The sequence below is a fragment of the Carassius gibelio genome, chromosome A3 (assembly GCF_023724105.1).
Source record: "Carassius gibelio isolate Cgi1373 ecotype wild population from Czech Republic chromosome A3, carGib1.2-hapl.c, whole genome shotgun sequence".
In the NCBI taxonomy this organism is placed as follows: domain Eukaryota; kingdom Metazoa; phylum Chordata; class Actinopteri; order Cypriniformes; family Cyprinidae; genus Carassius; species Carassius gibelio.
Genome location: NC_068373.1, coordinates 32,215,886 through 32,242,334, shown reverse-complemented (window position 1 = coordinate 32,242,334; position 26,449 = coordinate 32,215,886). Strand labels below are relative to the sequence as shown.

At 38.2% G+C, this 26,449-nt stretch overlaps 1 protein-coding gene across 1 annotated transcript in view; it reads left to right on the top strand.

The window, feature by feature from the left end:
- The window catches only part of LOC127956210 (uncharacterized), a 68,667-nt gene that overhangs the window by 36,572 nt on the left and 5,646 nt on the right, over nt 1-26,449 (top strand). The window contains exons 5-13 of the mRNA XM_052554002.1: nt 2,719-2,805; nt 2,899-2,991; nt 3,167-3,241; nt 3,700-3,813; nt 7,711-7,845; nt 22,212-22,295; nt 23,682-23,780; nt 23,892-23,975; nt 24,977-25,072. Of these exons, the coding sequence (XP_052409962.1) occupies nt 2,719-2,805; nt 2,899-2,991; nt 3,167-3,241; nt 3,700-3,813; nt 7,711-7,845; nt 22,212-22,295; nt 23,682-23,780; nt 23,892-23,975; nt 24,977-25,072 (867 nt within the window). The remainder of the gene's footprint in view (nt 1-2,718; nt 2,806-2,898; nt 2,992-3,166; nt 3,242-3,699; nt 3,814-7,710; nt 7,846-22,211; nt 22,296-23,681; nt 23,781-23,891; nt 23,976-24,976; nt 25,073-26,449) is intronic.

Here is a 26,449-nt window from a genome sequence, read left to right as displayed (position 1 = left end):
CAATCGCCATTTACACTGAATGTAGGATAATAGAATGAGAAGAATCATTCTCACGTTTCAATGCTTCGTTGGTTATTATTTATTTATTTATTTGTCACTTATGTTTTTATCAGGCTGTTTGTCAGGTTGGGCAATTAAAAATAAAAACGAAAACATTTCAAACTAGCTAGAAGGTTGATCAGTTGTTGCTCGACCTATACTATTATTATTATTATTATTATTATTATTATTATTATTATTATTATTATTATTATTATTATTATTATTATTATTATTGAGAACATTAGTTTGACCTGTATTCTGCTTCTGTGATTCTCTCTAGTGATGCAGTAACTACCGCGGGGGAGAAGAACAAATCTAGTCTGTCCAGTGATTGTTTCCAATTCATTATTTCTGTCAGACTTAAGATATTTTAGCGGTAATGTGAAATTTATTTTTAATAATTAAATGAAAATAAGCTGGAATTATCAAAGAAAACATTTGTTTGTCATTTAATTATCCTTTAGTCAATGTTATCTCCATCATTTACCACTCTTGTCCTCCTCTTAATGATTTTTTTCTGCTTCTGGCTGCCAGAAGAAGTCGTCATCTTCATGTTTAAGTTAGTAAAGCATGAGTAAGCGTTGTGCTAGTTTGAAACACATCCAGCATGACGCGAGAGGGGGCCCCCTAAAGGATGCAGATATATTGCTCCATGTTATATTAATAATGACATTTCCTATTGTTCAAATGGTCAGCTCTCTGGGGTCTGTCCTATTGCTAGGCCTCTGATCAAGCCACTTGCACTGTTGATCACTTATAAATCATGGCAGAATCGCTGGTCATGCTGGATGTCTCTGGTCATGCTGCCTCACACGTGCGCTGAAGTTTTAACCCCTCCAAGGGAGCAGTTAAACCAAATCAAGCTAACAATTAGCTTAATCAGAATACTAAGATAGAGTAATAAAATAAATAGGAATGTGAATCTCCTGACATTATTACAAAGTTTTTAAATAAAATATTGACGCCTTAAACCATGTCTTTTTACATTATTGCTAATGCACTCTTTGGCCAGATCCGTGTGCCCAGGAACATCTCACATCTCACATCCTTGTTAACATCATGAATCATGTTTAGAACTCAGTCTCTTCTCATCAGGTCTAGATTCTGGCTAGTGTTTGTGCAGATGTCCTCAGAAACTACTAGCTACACTGCTAGCATCCCATTCAGCATCCGGTTCATTGACTGGGATTTCTGCTGAATTCTGCCTTCTTTCAACAGCATTTTAATCCTTAGTTCACCCCCAGGTGTTAACATGCCAAATTAAAATTATGCCCTTTAATAAAACATATAATACACAAGATTTTAACCAAATAATGCCAGAAGCCCCCAAAGAGTGCTAAAAAGACATGTCATAACCATGACCCATAACAATGCAATTTTATATTTTTCCTCTACATTTTTGCAGTTTGGGAGGATTTATTGTATTAATTTAAATTTATATAAATAAATCAATAAATGTATTTGAATTTTTTTTTATAAAATAACATTTTATGTAAAATTCACAAAAATACATCTTTTCACAAGGTTTTTATTTAGATTGATGTTAAGATATTAAACATCATTATTATAACTATTTAAAATAACTCAAAGTTTGTTTATTTATTTATTTTTAAATTTTACTGAAATTATTTAGTGATTTTATGTGACAATTTGACATTTATTTCAGTGTTCGGTCTTCAGAGAATATCCCTGAATATCCTGAGTGTGATGTTTTTTTCTTTACTCTTAACATGCAACAAGATATCATTCAATTTTTTTTTATTTTTTTTTAGAGCTAGCAAGTGTTGACAAAAGTCATGAAGTCTCAGGTCATGGGTAAAGGGAACTTTTTAAATTTTGTTTAATTTTAGCAAACATCATTTGGGTCTAGAATGACCCTGAACAGTTGTTAAGACACTAGGTATAAACTGGAACAGTCACTCTTTAGTTTGGGGACCAGTTCTCATGAACTATTATGACTTTTGCCTCGATAAACTCCTAATTTACTGCTTTTTAATAGTTAGTTAATGGATCTAAAATATGCTCACATACAATAAGGCATTAATATGTGCTTTATAAGTATATTATAAGTCTTTATTTGACCCTCTAACTTTAACACTCACTATTCTAATTCAATTCTTAAAAAAATAAAATCTAACTACCTTTCTAATCTTTTTGTATTCTATTTTTTTTCATTTATTATACAATTATAATATATATATATATATATATATATATATATATATATATATATATATATATATATATATATATATATATATATATATATATATATATATATAAGACCTCTAACACTAGCTTGCTCTATTTTTTTTATTCTATCGGTTTTCTTTTTATTTATTATATTATTTAAAAGCCCATGCTACATGTACTGTGTTAACCTAACTGAGACGTGTTATAGCACTTATATATCATTGCTCTTTTTGTTGTTGCTGATTGCTTCCGCTGTCTTCATCTGTAAGTCGCTTTGGATAAAAGCGTCTGCTAAATGAATAAATGTAAATGTAAATGAACTAATAAACAGACAATATGCCAGTAATATGCATGCTAATAAGCAGCTAGTTAACAGTGAGAACTGGTCTCTATACTAAAGGGTTATCATTAGGAAGAATATTTAATATTTAAAGTCATAATTTATTATGTGACTGAATGTGAGTTATTGTGTTTTCTCTCCAGACACAGTCTTTCGTCTTCAGATGTTTCTCGTCTTCTGTCCAAATGTTCTGATGTTTCTAGCGTTTGTCCTCTGGGGTGTTTCTGAAGGTCAGTGTTTTACTGCTGATTAATCATCAGTGCATTAAAATAAATCATTCTAATAGTTGTTTAAATGTTCATTGATGTCTGGTTTTGTTTCAGGGTCTCTGTTTGAGTCGGTCTCTTGTTGTGCTCTTTATTTTCTGAGGCCTTTCATGTTGCTCTGGACGGCTCCATATATTAATAACTTCACAGGTGATTCAATATTACCAGCTTATGAGAGAAATATACTTCATGACTTATAATACCCAGATACTAAACAATCAGTCAACACCTGAATCAATTTAGATTAAAACTGAGTCAGTGTGTCATTGTGTTGGTGTTGTAAATGATATTGTGATGTAATAACTGCATCTTTTCTGTTTTACAGGCAACATTAAAACATGGGTTCGAAAATACAGTTCTAGATCAGAATATATTGTTTTCTCTGCTGTTTTTTATTCAGGTAAAAAAATCAACAATTACTATCATAAACACATTAAAATGCACATTAACAGTTGAACCATTATTATATTTAAATATTCTCTGTATCCTGCAGGAAATCTTAAAAACATGACATTAATTGATTCATAATCTACACATGTAGTCACTCTTATAATCTACACCGGTTATTAATAATGAAGAAATCACATTAATAAACAGACATGATGTTATAGTGACTGAGACTGAAGCTGAAGCTACTTCTACATCACTTCTCAGCATGTTTTGGGGTCATGTGAGGGTCAGGGGTCATATAATCAGCACAAAGGTCACAGGGTCAGTGCCAGGAAAAGTTAAACGAATGAGTGGTAAATAATGCTGTATCTGTTCAGCGAGAAGAGGTTTTGTAATTCTTGTGATCTGTATTATTATATTTGGTTCTTCTATTTTAGTAATTGTTGTTTTTCATCTTGTTTCTTCTAGTTCTGTTTAAATCTGCCGTGGACAAGAGTCTGAATTACACTGGATTTGAAGGAGTCATGATTATAGTCCTTTTTGTGATGGTGATTCTGTTCAACCTCATCTATATTATTGCCTGTAAGTATTTCCTTCCTTTAAGAGTCAGTGAGATGAATGTGCTGTAAATCATGATTTATCTGATTAATGCTGTTCGTTATAGACACAACATATTAAACCATAATATTAGACCTGATTCATCACTTAATTGAAACATTTCCATTAGATAAGAGTTATTATAGCAAATATAATACTCAGTGTTTTACACAGACATGATAAAGAGAAAAAACTGAAGAAAGAATAGAAGAAAACACCAAGTGTCAAATTAAGTGTAGATTTTTAAATGTATGAAATGTATAAAACAGACTGTCACTGTTCATTAGAGGATGGGAACTGAAAAGAGAAGTGAATCAGCAGATGAAGTCTCTAGTTTATATCAGTCTCAGACCACTGAGTGATTTAAAGACACATAAGAAAAGACAGATTCTTCTGCTACACACAGAATACTACATTTTTCATGACAGCATACTGTATTTAAAAAAAAATTAAAAAAAAAAAAAAAATATATATATATATATATATATATATATATATATATATATATATATATATATATATATATATATATATTTATATTCAAGATTCATCAGATCTTGTGCTGGAGTGTGATCTAATCCTGATCAAACTCTCCTGTGATTCTCTGATGATCCTGAACTGATTAACATGTTCAGGTGTGTTTGATAAGAGTTACAGGAGTAAACTCTACAGGACACTGGATCTCAGCACAGATTTGAGCATCTCTGATGTAGAGATATTGTGTGGTGTTACGAAAATTCAGGAGGAATTTTTGATCCCAAAAAAATATATATTTATTTTAAGTTTAAAAAGCTTCATTTTTGTCAGGTTTTTCTATTCTGTTGGGGACGTCACTATTGTGTGTTACCACAAACCACCATTGGGTGTCCCTGTTATGAATTATCTATAGATGATTTGTTTTATAAGAATTATAAGCCTTTATAAGATTAACAACAAAGTTTAAGTTTGGAACATCATTAAAAAGTTGTTTAAAAGGGTTAAATTCTGTCTGTATATATATTTTTTACTGACTTTTTTTTTGCCTTTCACTAATTCCCTTCAGCTGTATTTGAATTGACCATTTCTGGGGATGGAAACAGTGAAAACGAGCCTTACCTCACTTGCTGTTTAACACATCTAATCTTCTTCAGTTTTGAGAATCTGAAAAGGTCCAAATAATAACCAAGACAAGTTATGTTGTATGACAAGCGAGAAATATTCATGGAGCTTTGACACCATGGATATCATGGTCTAAATAATACTGATCTGTGCGTACTGGAATCCACTCTGAATTAAAACACCACATGCCTGACTGCCATACTGCTGTATATTTCTATAAATATTAGGTTTGTAACAGTACACAAAACTCTGGAGTAGAGGAATAGATCAAATGTATCACTTTTTTATTCAATATTCAATACTACTTGCACAATATGAAACAAAATTAAAATGTGCAATTTCAGCTTCAGCAATTGTTCACATTAACACTGTCTTTGTGAATCCAAAAACTCAACACTAAACTGACTTCTTAATGCTCTTAAACACTTATTTAACTTGTCAGTGTGTTAACTTGAAAGCTCTATTAATGTACTGAAATGTTTTTTAAGCAAACACATTTTGAACATGTTGCCTTCAACAAACAGGAAAAAACATGGAGATGAAGGCCCTTCCACCTTTGCTTTTACATTTGTTGCTTTAAGAAACCAACATGAACTTGTTGCCTTCAAAAACAGTGGGAAAGACATCTAGATAAAGGCCCCTCCAGCTATTTGCTTTACATTTTTCACTTTAATGAATCAAAATGATTCTTAACATAAAATATCACCCCCTCCCAGCTTCTCCCTTGAAGAGCTTTCAATGCACTGAGCTTTCCCAGGAACCTTTCCTGACCTGATGCAGTCTTCTCCACAGCCTCAATCTCCTCTGTAGAACACTTTCTGCGTGAGTTTTGTGAAGATCCTGAATAAAATAAGAGCAATTCATAATTGTGATTGATTCAACAAAACATCTCAACTCATTTTTGCTCAAATCTAGTTAGCATGGATGAAAATGTGTAAATTCTGGCACGTTTACATTCATGTCACATAGTAACATTGGGAAACAAAAATGCTGGTAATTCAGTCAATATCTAAGATATGTGCTGGACCTGAGACAAAAATGACCAAATATTTCCTAAATCTCAATCATAAATTACTGCATGTGAAATGAGTGAAGTGAACTTTGTTCTGGAGAACCCTTCTCTTGATTTTCATGTTTAAGCCTTCAGTAGCTAAACATTTTAAATACAGGTCTGAAATAGCCTGGACTGAGATCCTGTAGATACAACCGGTTGAACGGTCTACAGTCGAAATATAAGTTGGTTGAGACAAATCAGCAGCGTGCAGGGAAAGGAGGAGCTGGAGCAGATAACAGCAGAAGCAAGGTTAATTTACAACCCCGTCAGTGAGCCTCACACCAATACACCAATAGTGCCCATAGTACAAACTCAACCCGGTCCTGTTGCAGGAAGAATCAGATTCATGACACGGAGACAATGCATCCTGTGATGGCCAACCTAACACAAACGAGGTCTATAGATAACAAATTAGCCACACTGCATTACCTGTTAAATTACTGTGACTGCACCGCGGCCTCGAAAGAGTCCAGAGCCGAAAGGTGCCTTTGGCAACAAAGAGTAAGGAGAGTCAATATAGTGACTATAACATGCAGCTTAGTCCTGATTGGTCCAATCAATCAACCTGCTACAGTTACATCAACATCACAATTACTTTCCCCTCGTCCATGTCGTGTCATCCACGCTGTGTCTCGAGCATCTCGTCATCGCCGCAGGTGTGATTAGTGATGAGTCGTTCTTGAATGATTCATTCATTTTGAACGAATCTTTAATGTGACTCATAATGAACGAGTCGTCTCGGGAGTGATTCATTCAGTCGCACATGTGCAGTATTCTATAGGTTCTGTTCTGGCATTAGTTCATCTGTGTCAGTCAATGCAGTCTGAGCCGGAAAGAGACTTAATAATAATAATAATAACCAACTCTTTATTAACTTTGTTACAACATTCAGTGTATAGAAAATAACCATCATCACGTGACAGACCCATAAGCTTTGCCCATAGACTGGAGTTACCCTGCCAACAAATCTGTCTGTTTATTATTACTATTTTTATTATTATTATTATTATTATTATTATTATTTATTTATTTTTTTCTTTATGATGTTAAGTGTACTGTTTTAATATTTGTATTGTTTAATAATAATAATAATAACAATAATAATAAAAATACTGTATAAAAGGCTTTAACCTGTTGTTCGTTCTACACAGAAGACACCAAACACATTAATCCTGAACATCAAGCTCAGTCTGCTATGTTGTCTCATATACACATCACACAAAAGTTATATCAATCATAATGATCAGTAGAATGGATCATTTGTTCTCCTGTAATGATATTTTATCATATTTCGATCCGTCTGGGGATTAATAACCAGGATCATGTTCACAGAAGTTAAATGTGTCAAACACTAAATACAGGAGAGATGACTCATGATCATGTACAGTCTGATCAGATCACATGATTTATTACATTTACACAGACACACATAGTTCATACTCAACTGATCTTAATCACATTCACTTACTGTAAAAAGATGTCCAACTTAATATCTTCATAATGCTTCAGATGTGTGTAATATTGAGTGAACATGAGGCAGTGAGTAAACTGAGTTTTTCTTCTGTGTTGAAGATTTTGAGAGTATGATATTTTATGTTTGTATAGTTTTCAAGGAGAAACTGTGAATTAATGATGTTATTTTACTTCTGTACTTATTTTTTAATAATTACATTAAATCAGAATCAGATCAAATGTTTATATTGAATAATTGTTGTTGTTTTCTTCTACAGTGTTGCTGAAATTGATTGGTAAATCAAGTGAACGGATGATTACTATATTCGATGAACTGGCTGAAATCAGTTTTAATATTCTGCCTTCACTTCAGTTCATCCTCATCTTCTACTCCTTTGGATCTGCCAGAGGAGGTGAGTTTACATTTATCAACTATTCACATTCATTCATGAGGAATAGTGCAAGAAAACATTATTCAGCATTATTAAAATACAATCAAGAAAAATCTGTGGAAACTTATTATACATACACACTGATTAAGGTATACTGATTTGATTAATGAATTACAGTTTATGTCCAGTAGAGAGAGTGGACGAAGAAAAGGAGAAGGGTGTTTTTAATGACACACCTATTAAATATTAAAGTATTTTTGAAAAGCATATTATTTATTTCAAACTGTCAGGAATGAGTCCAAAGATGAAGGAAACAGTTTAATACTAGAATAAAGTTGATATTAAAGCCACAATGTGTAAGATTCCTTTTTTTTTAATATCCTAAAAACATTAGATCAGTGTTATAAATATTGATGCCATGTATTTACATTATCTCAAATGTTTCCAAGACTGTTTAAATCCAGAGAGATAATTAATTTTAATCAGTGTGGTGGAGTGTTACAGTGTCGTCTGCAGTGACGTCACTCCCTCGATGCTTTAATATATTATATGTTATATTAGACCGGTGTGCAACTGTGTGGATAGATTGATGGACAGATCTGTGTTATATAACTCAACACTGTTAGTTATTGTTGAACCTTGTTTTATTGATTTACCGTGAGTACCATGCTTTTACTCTGCTTCAGAGAAAACTATGTCTGTGGATAACAACATAATCAGATGCAGCTTTATTTTTAATAACAATAATACAGCATTCTCTCCGTCATACAATCTGTCTGAAAATGAATTACATGCCATTTATCAACACAAGCCATCCAGCTTTAATTAACCCTCGCGTGTCCTTCATCGAGCAGCACTTAATGATTCCTTTATGGACAGATCTGGACACAAATCTCTCAGCTGTGATCCAACAAATAGTATTTAAATAAATGTAAGCATCTGCCGGTAGGAGATTATAACGGTGTGAACACCTTAAGCAGAATATCACGGTTTCACAGTATTGTTGTTACAGCTCAGAATTTTTTTTTTTTTTTCTCACAATTGGGTAAACATTTTTTTTTTCACTGAACGCAATATATTTTGTTTTTGAGCAACATATAGAATATAAGAAACAGTAGAAATAGTTTTTTTTCTTTGATTTGTTTCTTAAAAAGGAAAACGATTAAGACTGACATCTTTATTTAACCTAAATCTGTAATTAGTTATTTAATTTTAGTTATATAATTCATAAACATAGCATTTAGTTATATAATAATAATCATACACATAATTCGATTTATTAATAACCCAATCTGATGCAGAAACAGAACTTTGTGACAATCTTTGTGAAACTATTCACCCCGCCCACTTTTAATACTTCACATCATGGGCTTAGGTTTGGTCTCAGCTTTGGTGGGGACACCCCCATACACCCGGGAATTCTTTTGTTGTAAGATACCAGTGATTTAATGGTGATTTCCATTTTTATGTCAGACTGTTGGCAATACAGAATATCACAATACAGAAGTGAATCTACTTCATCTCATTATATTGTATCCTGACCCTGATATACCATCCTGTATACTGTCCCTAAAGAGCTAGTATAACTGTATAATCTCAAAAATGCACTCTCAAAAAATAAAAAATAAAAACCTGAGACTGTGTAATGCTGAACAACCAAACGTTTTATTAACATAAATTATTATGTACATTAGTATTTACACTAAACAAAAGATACTCTGTCACAAGGAAACAAATCTAAATAAATAAATATAATAACCCTTTTCTATTATAAACACTATTTACCCTCCAGTACACTCACGTTTATGTTGACTGCAAGATTCTAAGTTAAGGTACAGGATACACCCAGTTACTTGCTAACGTAGCATTCTATCATCCTAGGGTGACCACCCGTCCCGCGTAGCGCGTGCGCGCACAGCATTTGAAGCCCAATTCATGCATGCCACAAATTGAGACTGTCACGCATAATCAATGCTTGCTCGAAAAAAGTTGGTCGCTCTATATCCTCGCGCCCAGGCAGCCAAACGAACATAACTTGAAAGTTCAGCACGCTGATGTTGCCACATCCACCCCTCAGTTCAACTGCTGAATAGATTGTTATCAACTTTTTCGTTGTTGTCATGACTGCGCACATACATACATTCCAGACACACTGGGAAGGAACTTTTAGATGCACGCTTTCCAATTCGAAAAAATGGAGAAAGTGAAGCACCGCCATCATCAATTAAAAAAGAGAAGGTGTGTCCTGTTTCAAACTTTTTTTTTTTCATGCGCCTGCCTTTACTAACATGCGACTTCACCATCCTTTCTCCCCCTTCTCGTTCCGTGAACCTCTGGAGTTGTGAGTTTAGACTTTTTTTTAACTGTTCCTGTGGTGTTGAGCAACTGCAATTCATTTTAATCCTATAATTTTATATTATAATTTATTTAAAGTGAATAAATTGTAATGAAAAATAAATAAAATTAAATAGCTAAAGTAAATCGTAAGTGGAAGTGCATCTGTCAATTCATGCTCAATGTCATGAGCATACATCAGCAATTACACATATTTAGGGGAATTATTAATATACAATGTAAGGTGGTATGTGCTATAAATGGGTAAACCACTATCAGTGAGTCTGTCCATGGGGTGGGGGCACCGCCGCGCAAGGTGTCCCACATTGTCCCTCATAAACATACCCCTTGTCCCCCCCCTTGGGCTTATTAGCAGGTGGTCATCCTATATCATCCTGGGTAACACATACTATCACCAGTTAATACTATTTTCCACGGTAGAATCTGCATTTGAAAGCCTGGTCAGTCACTACTGTTAGTTTATTTGTGTGGCTAGCTAGTTATTTTGCCTACTTACACTCTGACTCTGCTTTATGAAAAGGCTTCTTATGTCCCCTTTCTTCTTCTTGGGTGACATCTAAAAAGTACAATAAGGGGCAAAAAAAAAACGGAATATTAAAATGTTTTTACTCTGGCCTTTGTATGTGGCAGAAAGACAGCCCTGGTAACTTACAACACAAAAAAAGTCGTGGCCCGCGCGTGTAGCCTGTCAGATACCCCGCTGCCAATCAAATTACAGCGTTTCTTATACTATCGTCGTCCTGGCCATTAGAATCGATCCAAATAACAGTGCAAAGATCCAAATAGCAGTTCAAAGGAGCTTGCTAAATATTGATGGGGACAAATTAGTAATCTCAAAATATTGATAGGGACTAGTACCTAGTGTCCCTCCCTAAACCTACGCCCATGCTTCGCATTTCGGCATTTTGTCATCCGACTTCCGCTAAACCGATACGGCACGTCCGGTTAATAGTTTAGTAGTTGTAAGATAGTTTATCGCTAGCTATAACTGTGGCGAAATGACAAAGAACGTTATGTTATAATTTGGGAGCACGATGAAAACGTCTTATGACGATCAAATGATCCCATCCATCGTCGCTGTTAACGTGGGTAATGTGAGACGATATGAAGAAGTGGCCAGAGTTAACCTATATATTTAACTGCCCTGTCAGAAGGAGTTGATGGAGCAGCAAGGAAATTTTTTTTTTTTTTAAATGTACGTGTATGTAATTGAACGTGCAACCAGCCAGTCGAGCAGTCTAAACCTCTCAGCTTGGTGCTGGTTAGTTTTGTGTGTGTGTGTGTGTGTGTGTGTGTGTGTGTGTGATGTTAACATACACAAAGTTATAAATGTTTAAAAGTATATTAACGTGTTTGGTGACCATCATCAGACTAAGTATTTTGTCTAATAACTTAATTGTACAGTAGAGTAGGGTAAGTGAACGTTTATCAATTACACATTAGAAAAAGAGGAGGCTGGAACTTGGAAGTGAAAAATGCCTTATATCCAGGTATGCATAATTATTAGGCAGATTTTCTTTTACAAATAAAACAAGCCAAAATTAATAGTTAAGATTGGTGTGGTTTGGAATTGGTAAATTTTACCAAAAAATATGATCAGAAAATCAACTTGCCTCTTAATTCTGCACAGTGTATATGCAAAAGGTAAGGTAAAGGTAAGATTTGGTAGGTGTACGTTAAGTCTAATCAATGAATAATGTAGGCAAACATCAAGTGTAATAATAATAATGAATGATTCTGAAATAAGACAACTGTAAAATCTTTGAAATGTATTTTAGGTTTGCCATGTTCTGTACAGGGCTGAGGACCTGTAAGCTGCTCATCTGGGTTCCATCACAGCAAGTTACATGTGCCACACAATCAGCAATTCTGTGCCAAGACTGTAGCTAGACTACACACCTTTTATTTTAAGTGTATGCTTCCTCGTGTCAGATGAGTTTCAGGCAGGTGACCTGCTGCTTTCCACAAGATACTTGCAGCTTTTTAAGTAACCAGGAATGAGCATAATTAGGTTAAGGATAGGATATTCGGTAATTGGGGTGGGATGTAGAGGGTGTGGGTGAAGACTAACTATATGAAATAAGTTGTTTTAAATCAGTTGTGTTAAACAAGAGACAGACTGTGATTTGTTTTTTAGAACATGGATAATTTAATATAAGTTGTATAAAATAATTTGTGATGTGTTGATCAGTGTTTGTTGTTTTCAGGAAGCAAGAGACACCTCCTACTGACCATCCTGTAAAATTTCAACATTTAATTTCCATATGTGTCACGGAAAAGAAGACTGGATGCAAGTGCAAGTTAATATCTCTTTAATGAGCATATTCCACAGTAGAGTCAGATATGCAGGAGAAGACAAGACAAACTAGCAGCAGGAGAGATGGCAAAACAGGGACCTTGATTGGCGCTGGTGTTCGTGGTGAGTGGAGTCCGTGAAGTGACCGTGGCTGAAGTGATGAACGAGGTAATCCAGAACGAATATCCAAGGAACAAACAGGCAACAGGAAACTGCAACGAGAGATCCAGAGCAGGAACAACTACACGGGGGACAACACAACACCAGGACTCCAAACAACGATCTGACAAACATGAGACGAAAGACAAGGCGTTAATATAGGCCAGATGTAATAAGCCGCAGCTGCCGCTGTTCAGAATCAGCGGCGACGCCCACACAGAACAATCAGCTGATACACCCCGCAACCTACACACAGACAACAAGATGACACTATGTATCAATGAACCGTGACAGTACCCCTCCTCCTAGGCGTTCCCACCACCCCTTACCTGTCGATTGTAATCATCGATAAGGGAGTGATCCAGAATGTCCCGGGCAGGTACCCAACTTCTCTCCTCCGGACCGTAACCTTCCCAGTCCACCAAGTACTGGAATCCACGTCCCCTCCGCCTCGAGTCCAGAATACGGTTAACCGAATAGGTGGGTTCCCCGTCTACGAGTCACGGCGGTGGAGGAACTGGGACAGGCGGATTAAGCGGTGAGTGAAAAACTGGTTTAATTTTGGAAACATGAAAGGCGGGATGAATCTTCCTGTATGCTGGAGGCAATTTGAGGTGGAATGCCACCGGACTAATGATTTTGGTGACAGTAAAGGGGCCAATGAATTTGGGAGCAAGTTTATTAGCAACGGAGCGGAGCGGAATATTCTTAGTAGAAAGCCACACTTTTTGGACGACGACGTATACGGGTGGCTTTGACCGGTGGCGATCGGTCTTAGCCTTGGTGCGCGCCCTCACCTGCAAGAGAGTCTCACGGGCTCTGTTGCAGGTGTGGTGGCACCTCTGGACAAAGGCGTGGGCAGAAGGGACCGCGACTTCGGATTCCAGACTGGGAAAAACAGGTGGCTGGTAACCTAAGCTAGATTCAAACGGGGAGAGGCCCGTAGAAGACACTGGTAACTTTTTATGTGCGTACTCAATCATAGAGAGTTGTTGACTCCAGGAGGAAGGATTCTTGGACGCCAAACATCTCAACATGTGTTCTAAATCCTGGTTGGCTCTCTCGGTCTGACCATTGGTCTGGGGATGGAACCCAGAGGAAAGACTAACCGTTGCCCCCAGCAACTTACAAAACTCCTGCCAGAATTTGGACACAAACTGGGGCCCCCTGTCAGAAACCACATCCACCGGGAGGCCATGTATCCGGAAGATGTGGTCAATGACAGCGACCGCTGTCTCCTTGGAAGAAGGTAATTTGGCCAATGGTATGAAATGGGTCGCCTTCGAGAACCGGTCCACAATGGTCAAAACAACCCTATACCCTTGGGAGGGTGGGAGGGCGGTGACAAAATCTAGTGCGATGTGGGACCAGGGTCTCGAAGGGACAGACAGCAGTTGGAGTAACCCATCTGGAGGACGGTTGGAAATCTTACCAGTGGCGCAAACCGAGCAAGCCAAAACAAAATCGCGGATGTTGCGAGCCATACCTGGCCACCAGAACCGTTGCTTGACCAAACATCTGGTTCGATTAACCCCTGGATGACAAGCTATGTTAGAGCAATGACCCCACTTAATGACGCAGGACTTTAACTCCTCCGGCACAAATAAATGGTTCGGTGGGCACGCGGGCGGAGGCGTTACCCCTTCTAAGGCCGCTAGGACCTTCGACTCGACCTCCCATGTCAGAGTGGAGACCACTAATGTCTCAGGAAAAATACAATCGGGAGTGGACAGGCGTTCGGACAGACCAAAAATACGAGAAAGTGCATCGGGCTTGATGTTTTTGGAGCCCGGGCGGTACGATAAAGTAAAATCAAAACGACCGAAAAAAAGTGCCCACCGAGTCTGCCTGGAATTGAGCCTTTTAGCTGATCGTATATACTCTAAGTTCTTGTGATCAGTCCAAACGATAAAGGGTACCCCCGAACCCTCTAACCAGTGACGCCACTCCTCTAACGCTAATTTGACCGCCAACAACTCTCTGTTACCAATATCATAATTACTTTCCGCGGAAGATAAACGGTGAGAGTAAAACGCGCAAGGGTGCATCTTGTTATCTGAGGGAGACCGCTGGGAAAGAACTGCTCCTACCCCCACCTCTGACGCATCGACCTCCACCACAAGCTGACGTGAAGAATCAGGGGCAAACAGAATGGGAGCCGAAACGAAATGACTCTTCAGTTTAGCAAATGCAGCTTCAGCTGCATCTGACCACCTGAAGGCCGTTCTGGGGGAGGTCAAGGCAGTCAGAGGTGCGGCTAGTTGGCTGAAGTTGCGAATAAAACGCCGGTAGAAATTGGCGAACCCCAGAAACCGCTGTAGGGCCTTACGGGAATCTGGACTTGGCCAATCCACCACAGCCTAAACCTTGTCAGGATCCATGCGAATTCCCTCAGATGAGACGATGTACCCTAGGAAGGAAACAGATTGTGCATGAAATTCGCATTTCTCTGCCTTGACAAAAAGACCATTCTCTAACAGCCGCTGAAGCACTCGTCTGACGTGTTGAACATGTTCCTGGAGAGACGAAGAAAATATCAATATGTCATCCAGGTAGACATATATGAACTGATCAACCATGTCTCTCAACACATCATTAACGAGTGCCTGGAAGACCGCAAGCGAGTTGGAAAGCCTGAAGGGCATAACCAAGTATTCAAAGTGCCCTCTGGGGGTGTTAAAAGCGGTCTTCCACTCATCTCCCTCCCTGATGCGGACCAAATGATAAGCATTACGCAAGTCCAATTTAGTGAAGACGGATGCTCCTTGCAACCTCTCGAAAGCCGAAGACATCAACGGCAAAGGATAGGTATTCTTAACCATGATGTTGTTCAGCCCCCGGTAAACAATACAAGGTCGCAAGGAACCATCCTTCTTCCCCACAAAAAAGAACCCCGCCCCCGCTGGAGAAGAGGAAGGGCGAATGATCTTGGCTGCCAGAGAATCAGAAATGTATTTCTCCATGGCCTCCCTCTCGGGAACAGACAAAGAGTATAATTTGCCCTTAGGTGGAGACTTACCCGGCACTAGGTCTATAGCACAATCGTAGGGACAATGTAGAGGGAGAGAAGCAGCCCGGGACTTACTGAACACCTCCTTCAGGTCGAGATACTCCATGGGCACGATAGAAAGATCCACAGCCTCATCCTGCAAAAACACAGTGGGACAAGCAAACAAAAGACAAGACTTATGACAACTGGTGTTCCTCTCAGTGACAGTACCCAGAATCCAGTTGATGCGGGGATTGTGCTTCCTGAGCCAGGGATGGCCCAGGACGATGGGAGCGTGAGGTGAGTCCATGAGAAGGAACTGAGTCTCTTCGGAGTGGTTGCCAGAGGTGATGAGTGTGATGGGATCCGTGATGTGTGAGAGAGCAGGTAGTAACTGTCCATTGAGTGCGCTGACGGAGATGGGGTGCTCGAGGGAGGAGGTAGAGATGCCATGTTGCTGAGCGAAATTATAATCCATGAAATTGCCCTCGGTCCCGGAATCCAGAAGTGCACTGCAGGTGACGTCGTTGGTGGCCCATCTCAGTCTTGGTGAGGACTTCTCGGCAGAGATCCCGCCCGTTAGTAGCCTCAAGTTTACTATCGGGCCTGGTCCTTTTACCGGGCAGTTCCTAACGAGATGACCAGATGTTCCACAGTAGAGACAAAGGCCCAGGGACCTCCGCCGTTCCCTCTCCTCCCGGGAAAGCCGTGCTCTCCCCACCTGCATGGGCTCAGGATCGGACGGTGGACTGACCGCATCCACCAGACTGACTCGAAGATCGCTGCCTCATTCTCCAGATTCCTCCATAGCCTCCACTCGTCGAAGGCGTGAATCGACACGTAATGCCAGCTCTACCAGGCCATTAAAAGTCTCAGGTAAGTCCAGGGTGTAGATCTCACTGTGGACGCGATCAGCCAGCCCATGCAGGAAAACGTCCCACTGCGCCTCCTCATTCCACCGGCACTCCGCCGCGAGGGTGCAGAACTCGATGGCATAATATGTGACCCTGCGGTTGCCTTGCTTGAGCGCGGTGAGTTTCCGGGCGGCCTCCTTGCCCGCCACCGCACGGTCGAACACCCTCCTCATCTTGGTGGTGAGTGCCATGAACGAAGAGCAGCAAGGATCTCGGTTCTCCCAAACCGCCGTTCCCCACAGCGCCGCCTTCCCCGTGAGAAGCGTGAGTACGAATGCCACTTTGGACTCCTCCCTCTCGAACGTACGGGGCTGTAAAGTGAAGGAGATGTCCCGTGGTTCTGAAGGTGGTGGGGAAACGGTCGGCGGGGCTGGCGCAGTGGGAGCGCGAAGTTGTTGCATCTGTTGGGAGAGCTTGGACACCTGTGTTACATGCGCCTGGACGGCGCGTCCGGTGGAAAAGATGCTCTCCTGCTGCTGATCCATACGAGTTATGCTGTGGCTGATGAACTCGGTGAAAGCCGCTGAACTCGCTGCATCCATGATGATGGTCAGACCGTTCTGTCACGGAAAAGAAGACTGGATGCAAGTGCAAGTTAATATCTCTTTAATGAGCATATTCCACAGTAGAGTCAGATATGCAGGAGAAGACAAGACAAACTAGCAGCAGGAGAGATGGCAACACAGGGACCTTGATGGGCGCTGGTGTTCGTGGTGAGTGGAGTCCGTGAAGTGACCATGCCTGAAGTGATGAACGAGGTAATCCAGAACGACTATCCAAGGAACAAACAGGCAACAGGAAACTGCGACGAGAGATCCAGAGCAGGAACAACTACACGGGGGACAACACAACACCAGGACTCCAAACAACGATCTGACAAACATGAGACGAAAGACAAGGCGTTAATATAGGCCAGATGTAATAAGCCGCAGCTGCCGCTGATCAGAATCAGCGGCGACGCCCACACAGAACAATCAGGTGATACACCCCGCAACCTACACACAGACAACAAGATGACACTATGTATCAATGAACCGTGACAATATGTAATAAACCAAGATGGAATTAAGTTGCAAACTTGACATGACTTATTCTTTCAAATCAGAGATTAAAGATAAAAAAAGATCAAATTGAGATAAATAAAAACTATTTACAGTTGGTAATGTCAGGTGACACTGTAAAGGTTCATAAAACTAACTATCACCGCAGGTAACTTCTGGTGACTTTCAGCAGGATCAGGGGCATGTGGATCTGATCACCCTCACAGTTATCCACTGCATCACTGGTGGTCATCGATACATCTGTGGAAATAATTAAACATTTTTACAATGGTACTTACAATATATCATGAGTATTAATATATGATGGGACCCAAACTTAGAACTGTGTGTGTGTGTGTGTGTGTGAGAGAGAGATGTTTGCATTAGAAACAAAACAGTATACACACTGTTAACTGTAGTGTTCAAACGTAGGCCAGTATCTGAATGAGAAATGTAGCTAGCTGGCCTGCTATCGCCTGCAATCTCTGTAGCAGGAATAATGTGAGCTATTGTAATGTACTATAATATCTTGTACTACCGTAAATACATAGCAAACACATAGCTAGTTAAGTTAAGGTTAGCTTACCCGAATCTGACAACCTTTTCATCCCCCGGCGTGACGTCTTTAACGGAACATCGTAGTCCAGCCATTTCTCAGGGTAATGGGTGTTCGTCAGTCGCCTTCCCGTCCATGAAATGGTACGAACACACATAAGAGCGCTTGAGTGGGCGCTTCAAATGTAGCGCCTTCATCCATTTCCTCAGGTGCTTCTCTTCTTTAGGTGGTGGGTGTAAATTATAAAGTGCACCACAACACTCCCAAATAATTGTGATAGGTGATATTATTGTCATTTTAAAAAACATTTTATGCCCTTGAACATATAATCATAATGTAACAGCATAATAATGCAAGAACACCTACACTTCCAAATGACATTTTTTTTTTTTAATTGTATCATGGAAATTAAGGGTGTTCGTCAGTTGCCTTCCCGTCCATGAAATGGTATGAACACACATAAGAGCGCTTGAGTGGGCGCTTCAAATTTAGCGCCTTCATCCATTTCTTCATGTGCTTCTCTTCTTTAGGTGGTGGGTGTAAATTATAAAGTGCAGCACAACACTCCGACCGCTTCACCATGTGTTCGCTACATCGTTGGTGCAATTGTTTTTTTAATACAATTGTTATGCAGCCCCTAACTGAGCATATAATACTTGATATATCTGCGTTCTGTTATCTAGCCACTAGCTTAGGTACGTTACATCCGGTCCCTCAGCCGGAAGTAAGATGACAAAACGAGCGCAATGGCGGCACCGTTGTTGCCATGGAAAATAAGGTGAATACCACATGCCTGAAGAAGCTCTGAATGAGATGCAGATTCACTCTCTGACAGCAGGAGGCGCCTCTGGAACAGCAGATACAGACCAGATACAGCGTTTCCTGCTTTAATATGAACTATACAGAGACCAGATGAAAAGAGCATACCATGTAAACTTTCCAGAAGACAGTCAGGTCCCCTCCCCTCGGATACAAATCCATATCAACCCCTAAATCAATATCCAATAATTCATACATCATGAACAGTGAGTGATCTGCTGCTGAAGTATGTTTCTCTGTGCGTACGTCTTCAGTGTTTTTGGTCTGTGTTTACAGCTTAACACAATTCATATTATCACATAAATAACATTTCTTGGAAAATGATTGCATGGCAACGCAGTTTGTTCAAGTACAGAACATAGAGTTGCAATAAGGCAAAAAACGGCCAGTTGCCGATCGCATACAGGGCAAAATATACTTCGCTGTCCGCACATCGTCAGCATTACATTATTCTCGTCATCACGATGGCTTGTGTACTGCACATGTGTCGAGCTCAGCTGTCCGCGCTCATCTGCGGTGGAGTATACTTCTGAAAGCTGTGAGACGCGGCTGTGTGTGAGACGGAAATGAGCGCTGAATGTGATGTGTCTTAAGTTCGGTCACCCTACACACACTGACTGACCGCTCACTCGCTCAATGAGAGGAAGGTCAGTGTTACTCTCTACACTGCTCTCAGTCTGAGGGATTCCTCAGTCTCTGAGGACACATGGAGAACAGCGCATACCGCTGGAACGGTATAATGGAGAATATCAGTGGTGTAGAAACAGTGACATTTTCAAATCATGGTATACCTGGAAACTGGTAATGACCCATGCCTAAATAAATGTCATAATACATAAAGTCAAACCAATCAATTTATGCATGTCTTTTGTGTGTTTTTGGTATTTTTAACCTTATTTACCTCTAGAATTACTAAAATACTCCATTAACTGATGTAAAATATGCTTATTTGTATGTATATTTATTTATTTATTTTCCCTTCAGTAAAAATATTCATTCCAGTAAGCTTCAACAGCCAAAATCGTAAACTTTGGCTTATTTTGGTGTGATATGTTGGTACAAAAATAGTAATTTCATGAAATATCAATATTAGCCACTAGATGACAGCAGTAGAGCTCACTGACTGCATGTAGACTGAGATCTACACCACTGTTGAACGAACTGAACCTCTTAAGATTTACATTTAATCACAAGTTCAATTGTAGAGAAAAAAAAAATGCTTACATAACAAGCACAAAATCCACAAAGGACAAATTCTAGACTTTCTTTTAACCACTGAACATTGTTGAGTCAAGTCAAGTTTTGTGTGTGTGTGTGTGTGCTCAGGTGGTAAACTTAGGGAAAACGTAGCCAAGTTTTGTTTTGCTCAGATTAAGGAATAACCATTTAATAATAATCAATAATCCAAGATATATTGAGTCACCAAAAATGATTGAGGTCATGTACATATTGTGCGATAAGTTGATATTTTGATTATTGATATTAAGGCAACAACTCCCATGATTCCACACTCAATCTCTGCATCATCAAGCTACACCCAGATTAAAAACTACAACAGACTGAACTGAATTGAACTGAGAACAGAAGAAACAAGCTGATTTGATTAGCACAATAAACCACCAATGTGAAAGATTCACACTGATGTCCAGGTTAATGTTAAACCCATCTCTGTTATAGAGAGTAATGGAGTATGAAAGAGCACTGCTGGAGCTGATCACTCGTGCTGTGACAGATGAACACGTGTTTTATGTTATAACACATGTTTAGATGTCTGTGCGGACTGTGTCTCTCTGTCATGAGTCTGTTCTGCTCCAGGTGCTTCTCAGTTTGACTTCACTGACATACTCAGTGAAGTCTGACATACTCTACTCTTTTAGAGACAGATAACACTGGGTTTGAGTCTCCCAGGGATTGGTGTGATTGTGTTTCTTTTGTGCTGTGATGTGTTTGTCAGTGTTGTTCTGTTCAGAGTGGATCATTAGGACTGGATCTCTTCATGATGCTGTGAGTCCAGGAAACTGAGCTTCAAATGCTGATTGAATTTAATTAGGATTTTAGTTTTCTGAATGGAGAAGTCTGATGGATTTTGTTCCTGTGGCTCAGTGGTAGAGCATTGTGTTAGCAGTGCAAAAGGTAGTGGGATTGATTATTGTCAGCTGTTTTGGGGTATATTGTGTTTTTGGATCTGAGTGTGTGTGTATTGTTTTAGTGTTTGACAGTAAAGAAGGTGAATCTCTGTTTTATCTGGATCTCTGTGTTTCTGCTTTGACAAACTTTTGAGCTGTTTGATAATTGCTAGACAGTCTTGATCAGAACAATTATTATCCAGTTTTATTATCCCGTTATTTCTATCTTTCGCAGCTAGATTGACGTAGTGTGAGTGAAAGTGTTTCTGCTTCTCGTGCTGTTTTCAGCTCATCTGTCTGGTGTTACACAGTGTGTGTGTGTGTTAGTTTCAGTGGGGTTTTATTTTCTCAGTGGTGTTATTTCTCTGAGGGAATGCATCTGTATTAATATAATCTCAGTATCTGTATTAATATAATCTTAATATAATCTCAGTATCTGTATTTATATAATCTCAGTATCTGCATGAATATAATCTCAATATAATATCAGTATCTGTATTAATATAATCTCAATATAATCTAAGTATCTGTATTAATATAATCTCAATATAATCTAAGTATCTGTATTAATATAATCTTAATATAATCTCAGTGTCTGTATTAATATAATCTTAATATAATCTCAGTATCTGTATTAATATAATCTCAATATAATCTCAGTGTCTGTATTAATATAATCTTAATATAATCTCAGTGTCTGTATTAATATAATCTCAATATAATCTCAGTGTCTATATTAATATAATCTCAATATAATATCAGTATCTGTATTAATATAATCTTGATATAATCTCAGTATCTGTATTAATATAATCTTAATATAATCTCAGTGTCTGTATTAATATAATCTCAATATAATCTCAGTGTCTATATTAATATAATCTCAATATAATATCAGTATCTGTATTAATATAATCTTAATATAATCTCAGTGTCTGTATTAATATAATATCAGTATCTGTATTAATATAATCTCAATATAATCTCAGTATCTGTATTTATATAATCTTAATATAATCTCAGTATCTGCATGAATATAATCTCAATATCATCTCAGTGTCTGTATTAATATAATCTCAGTATCTGTATTGATATAATCTCAGTGTCTGCATTAATATCTCTTCTGTTTGCAGGATTCATCATTGTTGCAGTTTTACCAGTGTTTACCTCAGTGATGAGTTATGACTGGAACACAGAATTTGATCAAGATATGGGTTGTAAGTGTTTGATGAATTCTGATCTGATCCCTGATATAAACACTAATAACTCATGACATCATAATCTGATCAATATCTGATTAATTAATGCTCTCTGTTAGTCATTATGTATTTCTCATCTTCACAGATGTTGAGTGAAGGGTTAAATGAGAGTAGAAATACTTCCAGTGATTTCAGATGTAATAATCTGTGTTCAGTTGTTTTGAACATTTGTGAGATGTTATAAATATTATTCAGTCAGTTTTAATCACAGAAGTGCAGTTGTTTATAATATTATACACAGAGCTGGGCAGATGACTCACAACTGTAATCTGTTACTGATTTCCAGATTACACACAAAAATTGTAGTTTGTAAAGTAATCCATTTCAGGTAATTTAATCAGATTACGTTTGATTAGTTTTAGATATCTTTAGATCTTACTCACTTATCACATTGTTTTAAGCATGATAATCTTGTACCATATTCATATAAAAAAAACAAAAGAAAGTACATTCCTTTCATTGGAATTAACAGCATAAAGTGAATTAAACATCACATTACGTCAAGGTTACCCAAGCTGCGGTTTGTGAAGAACTGCTGGACGTTTGTGAGTTTAACGAAGAGTTAATCATTAATTAAATCATACAAATTGAAAATTAAAATAAATCATTTTAAAATAACATAAATAAAACACTTCCTAAAAATGAATTATTTTATTTGTTTACCTGCATGTAACATGAACATCAACCAATGTGTAAATAAACAAGCTAGCGTTACCTATGAAATATTCATTTTCAAATCTCAGGTACTTTAAGTAAATATATCAGATGAAAGATGTTCAGATGACAAAAATACATTTGGGAAAACCATCATTATATGTGAATAAGAAATAATGTGAATTTGTGTATTTTAATGTGTTTGAAACACAAATACCTCCCATAGACATTAAAAACAGATGGTTAAATAAGTTACTGAGTTATAATTCGGATAAATCTATTTGTGTTCATCAGTATTTAGATGATTTCTGTAAATGCAGTGGTCAGCTGAGTAATGACTGGACACAACTGACAGACTTTCTGAGTCTATAGAAGCGGTGGATATTTCAGGAAGGAATGTTTAAAAGATGAAAAAGAGGAATTAGGGAGAACCACTAAATAAAAGGGACATCATTTGTATGGATAATATGTAAACATGTAATCTATAAAAAGTAACTGTAGTCTGATTCTGAGTATTTAATTTAATTACAAGTACTTAATTTCTGGAATCTGATTACATAACTCAGATTAAATATAATCAGTTTCTACCCAGCTCTAAAGATATAATATTATAATATCACTGCAGAAACACTAGATTACAGATATTTTATAGTATTGTACATATATAGTAATATTAAAGCTGTTTTTCAGGTTCACCTGCGCTCAGGAGATCAGTGTGGTTAACTGTCATGATGCTGATCAATGCTGTATTGGTCTATTTCTACATCACAGCTCTGGAAAATGAAAAGGGTATGATAATATGATATATATCATGAACTGAATCATCTTATATGTGTGCTACAGTGCAGTGTTTGTCAGTGATGAACTGTTGCTGAAGCTGATGTGTGTGTTGGTGTTCAGATCGTGTCGGATGGGTCTGTGTGATTGTGTTTCTCCAGACGCTCTGGGCACTGGTCAACTTCGCATACTCATTTGATGATTTCGGTACAGTATAAATCATTTCAGTCATGTGGTACAGTATAAATCATCTGCTCTGATCATCTTCTCACTATGATGAATTCACTATCAGCTCTCGTTTATTCTCTTCAGTCCTCTAAACAGAGATCGAGTCTCCACACTGGAAAATATTATCATAATTGTAACAGCAAAGGACTGTAAAAAATGCAACAGTAAAAACACTTAACAGTAATTGCCCTTAACATACAGAGTTTCTTTTTTTTTTTTTTCTTATAAGTTATGAGCATTAGGACTTTGTTACATCTTATGTTAATGTTAACTGCATTATTTCAGTGTTGTGTGTGTTATGATGATGGCGTTTATTATTTGTGTGAATGATGCAGCTTCTGTATATTAATATTTTCCTCATCAGTTTTTGATAAGCTTTGATTCATCAGTAACTTTCTCTTGTCAGTGTATCATAAATGTACAGAACAGATTTCAGCGCTTCAGGAGGCTGAAATATTAACATTATAGCAGTTAATGAAATACAGGTTTATCATTTAAGACACATCAATAAATCCTGAATATATATTTTAAGATGAAGTTCTGATGATTTTATTTTATTTTATCATTACTGTAAAACTTCACAGTTTTTAAAGTGTAGTTAAGTTATTCAGCATTTTCTATCCCAGAAAAGGTTTATTTCTGTTGTTGTGGTGATGATTTTCATGAAATCGAGCTGATATTTCACTGTAATGTTTCCTCAATCAAGCTCAAACGTGTGAAATATGAGGCTGTGTTTGTGTATGAATATTGTGTTGTTGTTATGTTTTATTCAACTTCTCTCAATGAACAAATGAATGATGAAAAACCTTATTATTCTGCAGAATATTGTCTGTATGATTTATTAGTTCTCATTATCTTCATGAAGCAGTTCTGTCCTGATGAGATTTAATTTGTTGTGTTTTTTTCTCTGTAGTGGTTATTAAAGTGGTTAAATTATATGTAATGCTGCTGATATTGAACAGTATGATTTGATCTTCCAGATCTTCCTCGTGTCGCAGCTGTGTATGTGTTTGGATCAGTCGGTGTTGTGTTACTGAACTCTGTTGCTCTGATGATTGAACTGATCCTCAAAACAGGTGAATGAACACTCGATCATCACACACTACACAATTACACTCATACATCTGCATATTAATGATTATTATAAACCAGGGGCGATTCTAGGATTTTTTCAACTGGGGGGCACAAGAGGGGCCACGATTAATACAGAGGGGCCAATCTTGTGTTGTTTGAACTGTATATCCAAATCATTTCAAGAGTTCAGTAACCTTTAAAATCAGTAATAAACAGTGATACCCTATTATATTTCAATAGCAGTTATTCACTGCTCTAAATCAAAACAATCAAATACAATTTGTATTAACTTTTCACTTTACAAAAGTGAAAGAAAAACTGTAATAAATAAAATAATCCAATGTATGAATAGTGTACAACTCACAAATAATAATAATATAATTTATTTATAATAGCCTTATATAATATATATATAATAGCCTTATTTATATAAATGCAGAATAACATTAATAATTCATAGAAATAAATACACAATTAATTAATTAATATAACTAATATAAATTTAATCCATCCATCCATCCATCATCTTCCGCTTATCCGGGGCCGGGTCGCGGGGGCAACAGTCTAAGCAGAGACGCCCAGACTTCCCTCTCCCTAGCCACTTCCTCCAGCTCTTCCGGGGGGACCCCGAGGCGTTCCCAGGCCAGCCGGTAGACATAGTCCCTCCAGCGTGTCCTAGGTCTTCGCCGGGGCCTCCTCCCGGTGAGACGTGCCTGGAACACCTCCCTGGGAAGGCGTCCAGGAGGCATCCGAAATAGATGCCCGAGCCACCTCAGCTGGCTCCTCTCGATGTGGAGGAGCAACGGCTCTACTCTGAGCTCCTCCCGAGTGACCGAGCTTCTCACCCTATCTCTAAGGGAGCGCCCAGCCACCCGACGGAGAAAGCTCATTTCGGCCGCCTGTATCCGGGATCTTGTCCTTTCGGTCATGACCCACAGCTCATGACCATAGGTGAGAGTAGGAACGTAGATTGACCGGTAAATCGAGAGCTTTGCCTTACAGCTCAGCTCCTTCTTCACCACGACAGACCGGTACAGCGACCGCATTACTGCAGAAGCTGCACCGATCCGTCTGTCAATCTCACGTTCCATCCTTCCCTCACTCGTGAACAAGACTCCAAGATACCTGAACTCCTCCACTTGAGGCAGGAACTCTCCACCAACCTGAAGTGGGCAATCCACCCTTTTCCGACTGAGAACCATGGCCTCGGACTTGGAGGTGCTGATTCTCATCCCAGCCGATTCACACTCGGCTGCAAACCGTCCCAATGCACACTGAAGGTCCTGGTCTGAGGATGCCAACACGACAACATCATCCGCAAAAAGCAGCGACGAAATCGTATGGTCCCCAAACCGGACACTCTCCGGCCCTTGGCTGCG